At 39.9% G+C, this 6,792-nt stretch overlaps 1 protein-coding gene across 1 annotated transcript in view; it reads left to right on the forward strand.

Annotated features, from left to right (window-relative positions):
• LOC104625735 (neural-cadherin-like) overlaps positions 1–6,172 on the forward strand; it is a gene marked incomplete at its 5' end in the record, with an annotated part of 48,006 nt that extends 41,834 nt beyond the window's left edge. Inside the window, 2 exons of the mRNA XM_010293439.1 lie at positions 2,529–2,683; positions 5,771–6,172. Of these exons, the coding sequence (XP_010291741.1) occupies positions 2,529–2,683; positions 5,771–6,172 (557 nt within the window). The remainder of the gene's footprint in view (positions 1–2,528; positions 2,684–5,770) is intronic.
• Positions 6,173–6,792: the final 620 nt, after the last annotated feature.

Consider the following 6,792-nt stretch of genomic DNA (forward strand, 5'->3'; position numbering starts at 1 on the left):
AGACTTGACTCTGCCTTCATTTCTTTGCCATGGTCTGAGGTCCATCAGTAACTTAATTCTTCATCCCCATGTGCATATATTGCTAAGTGAATCAACATTTGTGAGTGGTGGAAAATCTTTGCAGTTTTATTTTCTGCACATTTTCATTTCATTGCTAAGGAACTGTTCAGATGCATAATTGGAAGCAAATTCGATTAAACAGCAAGAGTGGAATTGCTACCAGACAAGCATTGTTTAAAATACTATTGAGCATGAAACATATTTTTCAGTCTAGGAGAAATACAGTCTGATAGGCATAGACTTGGTCAGACAGGAGCAATTTCTTGCGTCTTACCAGTTGTGTCACAACTCCTAACAGCTGCTTTTGGCTTCGTCAGCCATTTTCAGGCTTAGGCATTGGGTCTCAAAAAGAGGAGGAAAGACAAAGAAGGATCTCACTAGTCAGGAAGGATCACATCTTTGAGTCCTTGTTTATTCAAATTTCATGAAAGTTTGCTTGAGTAAGGACATAGGATTTTTTTCATGGCTTTTACAGTGTTAAGTTTCATTCAAGTCATAGCAAGAGTATGGAAATGTATCATGGACTATTTTGCATCCATCTGTAGCCATCTGAAATACCATCACTCTCCCCAACTCTGCTAGATACTATGTTTGCCGTGCAAATACTAACAGCTGATAATGTGGGAAGCTAACTGGTTTCATAGATTTTGGAATCCCAGTTAGTTAAAGCTGACCAGAGATTGTTATGTTAAACAGGGTGTTTTCTTTTTTTTTGCTGTGTCAGAGCAGTTTTATTGTGAGTGACTTCGTGTTGCTGCCTGTGCTTGACTGAACTTGTCTGAAAAACCTGTTAACTTTTACCTAATAATCCTGCTAATATTTCAGGTCTCAATTATGAGTTAGAAACAGTTGTTTTTAACCAAGTGGTGTGCATTTTGTGAGTTTTAGTAGATGTTGTTAACAATGGTATTATCACACAAGTAACGTTTGTTAAAAGAAGTTTTAATTCCTTGTTCTCAAGATTTCAGATGCCCTTTCTCTTACACAGCTTCCAGAAAGTGCTAATGCACTTAAAAGTGATTAATTCATGCAGTTTTAATTACAAATGTGTAAATTTCCAGTATATTAGAAGAGCTGTTTTTCTGACATCTGATTACATGTTTTAAATTCAAATATGGAACCGCTTTGTAAGTAAACCGATACCAGGGCGCTCCACTTTGGTTCGGTATCACAGGAACCTTGCCCACCCCTCCTGCCAGGAGGGGACTTCAGCTCATTTTGTTCAGTTGAAGACGTGGCGATACTTGGGAGCTTGCAACTGCCCTAACACTAATGCAATGGATCAAAGAAACAATAAACCTCATAGAATGCTTTTAAAGACAGAAAACAGGCAGGAGCTTACACTGTTGGTATCTGTATGGAAGAGATACTATCTGCAGTGGGGATGCTTCTGGTTTACACTCTTGTTACACGGGCTATATTCGTTTTAAGCATTGGCTGCTTCTTAGCAGAGTAAAAGAATAGAACACTAAAATACTTGAGTATCTTGAGATCAGCTCAGCTAAAAAATGACTGCCAAAAAGTTACCACGTGAAAATCTGTGTGACACGTTCTCTTAACTGGGGGTGGGGAGCAGGGTGGAAGAGGTAAAAAACGCATTGATTCAGCTTGAAGGGTGTAGCTACACAGCACCGTGCAGGGCGTAGACTTCCGTGTGCACCAGTTTCAGACCCAAGCTCATCTAGATGCTGCTCCACAGAACTGCACTCTGTCGTGTGGATACTGTGTAAGAGATTTAGTCTCTTTAATTCACTGCACTGTTAGTTTATGGTATCCAGTGGTTTGAGGTCTTACTATGAGGCTTTATCACTTTCTATAGAGTTGGTAACACAGTGGTACGCAACTTTCTATTTACATAATGTTCAGTATCTGATGTTGAAGCTTTACAACTGTCAGTTTGTAAAATGCACCTAAGCATTTAAGAATAATGTTTAAATTCATGGATGTTAAGGCAAAATGTGCCTGATTTTTTTTTTTCTAGTAAAATATATAAAGTAATTTCCTCTTTCGTCTCGTGTCTTCTTGTGCTTCATTTCTGTGTAATTGTATGTTACTGTCAACACATTGGTACTTAAGTGCTACCCCTTTGTATGCATTTTCTCTTACAAAGTTTAACTCCATACATTAAATAGGCCTCTCAACACCACATGGGTCATTCGGTTCTTCAGTTGGTTGTGCTTTGAACAAGTACAAAGTTGTACTTTAAAGGGTATTTTAAAATGCTCATTAAAGGCGTTTTCTTTCATGTTCGCTCACTTGTAACTACATTGAAGAGTGCAAAAATCAAACATCAGCTGATTTGCTGAGAAACACAAAACTACAGCCTTGCTGCTGGCTCTGACAGCAAACCAGGGCTGCAGTTCTCCTGTAGAACGGCTGCTGCCTAAGCCATCCTGCAGTACTTCTGTATATGAATGTTTTACTTGTTTCTGAATGATGTTCTGTTTTGCTCCTGTGTGTTCACACAGCTCTGTTCAGTGCTGCATTCTTGTGGGCTCGCTGGAAGACTGGCAGAAGTCTGAATGGAGGAGTTTACCATGTATCTGCGCATCATGAGGATTTGGAGGACATCAGAGAAAATATCCTCAACTACAATGAAGAAGGGGGTGGGGAACAAGACCAAGTAAGGATCACTGTGTTACAGTACAGTTGAGAGGGCACTGGTGGCTCACTATTCTAATGAAAAGATATTTTATGCTTTCTTTATAACTGAGGACCTTAGCCTTTGTTCTGTGGATTCATTACTGCAACTGGTAGATTAATTATTTGCAAGGTTATGTACACAAGGGTGCATGTTTCTTAAGCGGAGAGAAGTGCCTATCAATTTTTAATTTGTCTTAAAGCAAGTGATCCTATGTGCATATTTAAAAATGCTTGTAGAGTGAGTTTAGCAGTAAAGAACTAACAGCTGATAGTTTTGGTTTCATGGCTGAAGAGCTGCTGAGGTTCTCAGTGGTAACTACGGCTGTAGCACCAAGGGCTTTAAAGAGCCTGACGTGAGCTGTTTTTTATGGACAGTTTTGTTCTGGAGACTGCTCATAACAGCAGCGATTCAGACTTGACTCGTTAAGAAACCGAGGTACCACATTTGTTCCTCTTAGTCCCTGAAGCACATGGTGGTTATGGAAGAAACTTTCTGCATTTTTCTGTTTTGGAGAGAAATATATTAGCGAACACAAGCCGTGTTTATACTTACAGTAGACCAGATTATACCTAAACCAGACAATATTAGCATTTCTGCTAGCTGTTTCAAGGATTTCTACATGTCAGTTTAAGCCAGACCTTTGGAAGAAAACTGTAGATATTCTAGAGGAGTAATTTAAATAGATTATTTGCTGACTCATGGACATTTGCTATGTTTAAAAAAGGTAAGGAACTTCATTACTGCCTTTGAAATTGTTCATTTCATAGATTCAGAAGGTGATGTGACCCTGCAGAGGTAGTAATAGTCAGGGTGCTGATGTGATGGATCAAAAAAAGCCAGTGATTTAAAGAACTGAATGTGACCTGTCCCAAAATTCCAAATATCTTCAAGAATTTTTAGTTATGTTTTACAAGGTCACTTGAGAAAATATTCTTACTTGTAGAGGATCCTTAATTTCTTGATGAATTAGTGAAAACATAACACAGGGACATTTTCCATGTGATAACACAGAAAGCTGTATGCATAAATCCTGTTTTCCTCAGGAAGATTAACTCCCTCTGCAGCACTTTCCACTTTTACACCCCGAAGGTCTGTAGATTGAGGAAGTCCACAGTTACTGTACGACATGTTTAATTACTTTTGGACAGTTCTTGTAAGCCGGGGAATCAAATTAGTGACTTGATCTTCATCTGAGGCGGTTACTCTGTCTTGAAGAAATGCTGCTTGGAGTGAAGCCTTTATGGGTTCTGTATACTGTTCTGAAATTACTCAGATTTGACAGTTGCTGGCATTGCAGCTAAAACTTTCCAGTATCCTTTTCAATACCTAATTGTTTGTCTAGATTTAAAAAAACAACTAAATTCCCAGAATTACAATAACCTAATTGTATTCTAATGTTACCTTAACAAAAGGATCACGAGGTTGCTTGGACAACAGAGTTTTGTCTTTGTAATGTTAGCAGAGGGTGGGACTGCAGGGACAAGAGGCTGTCTCACTGAGGAGTTTCTGCACCTGAAATAAAAACAACTATCCCTCTGAGAGAAATCAGGAGTTCATAAAAATTGTAGTGGATTACTGCACTGTTGAGTATATACTTAACAGTATATACTTAACACAACTAAACACCAGTTGTTAAAAGCCAGCTTTGGAGCTAGAGGCAAGGATTGACTCAGGTTTGTAGACTGCCCACAAAGAACGGTGTATAGTCAGAAGAAATGTGTCATTTTAATGAACAACTAATAGCAGTGAAAGGTGATTTTAATATCACCCAGTTCACTGAAGGGATGATCCTTAAATCTGTATTTGGACAAACTCCCATTTAAATTTTGTACAACTAAAAGGTGCCATGTTTTATTGATTATATACTGGTAACCATGCTGTTATAAAATCTCACAGTGGGATCATACTGTAGCTTACACTGAGAGTATGCCTGAGATAGGCAGCTGTGCTGTAGGTCTCACACTGTTCATCACTAAGGGTGTTTAGTCTCTGGATGAATAGAAATAAGCAGCTATTCTATGTTACAGCCCTATCCCAAAGCCTAGTCTTGCCACTTAGGTGGCTTCTTGATTGTAGGTGGGTTGAGTTTGTTTTGAAGTTCTCTGTCTCCGATTGAAATTCGCAAAGGCTCACCAAGATTACCTAGGAGGTATGTGTTGTGCACAATTCAACGTGCGAGAGAATAATTGTTAACCTTCTGGAATGTGCCGATCTGACAGCTCTGTCTCTGATGGCTACTATTCAGATGAATAGCATGAGCAATACAAGTAATTACTTGTTTGCTCTAATGAATTCTGTCTCTCACAGCCTGTCAGTGGTGTTCTTTTGCCTGTAAGTCAGTCCAGAGACAACCTTTGGACTGCAGGAAGGTGAAGGATGCTGCAGGACAACAGTTTCCTTTCATTCAGCTAGCATAAAGATTCTGATCAGTTAATGCAATTACCTTTATGGTGCTGGCTTTAGTAACAGAAGCTGCACTTCAGGAACTGCAGCATAATTATCAGACAGCATTAACTGCTGCTTCACTAGAAGGGAAATTTTGTGTGTGTGCGTGCAATACGTAGTTACTTGGCTTTTACAATCATGCCACTTCCATAGAACAGTTACTCCACAGACTGATAAAATTTTAACAGAAATCACAGCAGATGTTTGAACTACTAATGCAGAAATTTAACATGCTATTTGTGAATATCCTTTCTCACCGTTGTTGCCAGACTTGTTATCAGTGTTTAATGATGAAAAAACACTCAGATCCGAATTTCAGAACAAAAATTGGGGCATTTTTGTCCCTTTTATGTAGCTTCTAACAGGAAATTAGACTTGATTTTGAACCTAATTGTAGTAGCGTAGGTTGTGCAGGTGTTCCTCACTCATCCTCATCTGCTTGGTGGGCTTTGGCTTGCTTAGGCACGTTGTAGGTAGCAGAGTTAGTTGAACAAGCCAATCCTTCATGTGTTCACACCAAACGGACTGTCTCGGGATTGTTCCTTCTTTATTTCCACTAGAATGTGAAATTTTGAGACCTAGAGAGAGTACCGATTTAACGTGAATGGTTTCTCACTCCAGGATGCATACAACATGGCAGAACTGCAGGTGTCTATTCATGCCAGCCCAGCCTATTACAAGAAGAAACAAAAACCAACAAAACTGCAGTGTTCCTTTAGTGATGCGTCCCAAAGCATGCAGGAGCAGACCAAAATGTCAGCGACTACAGAAGCCTCTTTTACTAGTGGAGACTTTGGTTGGTACTCGTCAGATGTCAGCGATGCTGGCCGTCCCGCCCAGGCTGCGCCGCAGGACTCGCTGCAGGTGTTCTGCACCGAAGGAGAAGGCTCGGTTGCCAGCAGTCTCAGTAGCCTGAGCTCCTCTGGACCAGATGAGGGTATAGAGTTTGATGACATTAAAGGGTGGGGACCAAAGTTTGAGAAATTAACTGAACTGTACTCCCATACAGATACAGACCTGTAGGTTACCAAGTCTGCTATTTTCAAAGTGGGGTACTTTGTCATTCACACGCAGTGGTGAAGGAAGATTCTGTTGTCACTAAGGTAATAAAGGACTCTTTGGGAGATCATATGTACATAAGCTAAGATGGTGCTCAAAGCATGAAGAATGCATGCTGTGTGTACTGTTTTCAGTAGGAGCAGTAGCAGTTACTTGAAGGAAAAAGCACATTTTCTTTTTCTTGTGAAAATAAAGTCCATGTCGTATTACATCCCTCTTGTTTCCCTGACTGAGCCTCAGTTACGGTACCCGCTCACTGAACAGAGTGCAGAGCCAGGTAAAGGAATGGAGCAGCATGGATGGTGATCTTTAACTTTGGTTATAACTTAATGAAACCCCTTTATGCTGTCACATAAATGCAGAAACTGAATTTAGGCACAGTACGTCAAGTCAGCTGCTTGGAACTAAATAATTTTCTTACTGAAAAGGCCAGGTTTTCTAAGACACTAGCCTTAAAGGTCACGAGTTAGGAATTTCAGTAGCAAACACCACAGTTCACCATAATCTCTCATTCCTAATGGGCTACTAAACTGAGCCTAAACTAAGGACCAGCCAGAACTGTGTAATTTGCATCTACAGTCCCG

The sequence above is a fragment of the Phaethon lepturus genome, unplaced genomic scaffold (assembly GCF_000687285.1).
Source record: "Phaethon lepturus isolate BGI_N335 unplaced genomic scaffold, ASM68728v1 scaffold10088, whole genome shotgun sequence".
NCBI classification, from domain to species: Eukaryota; Metazoa; Chordata; class Aves; order Phaethontiformes; family Phaethontidae; genus Phaethon; species Phaethon lepturus.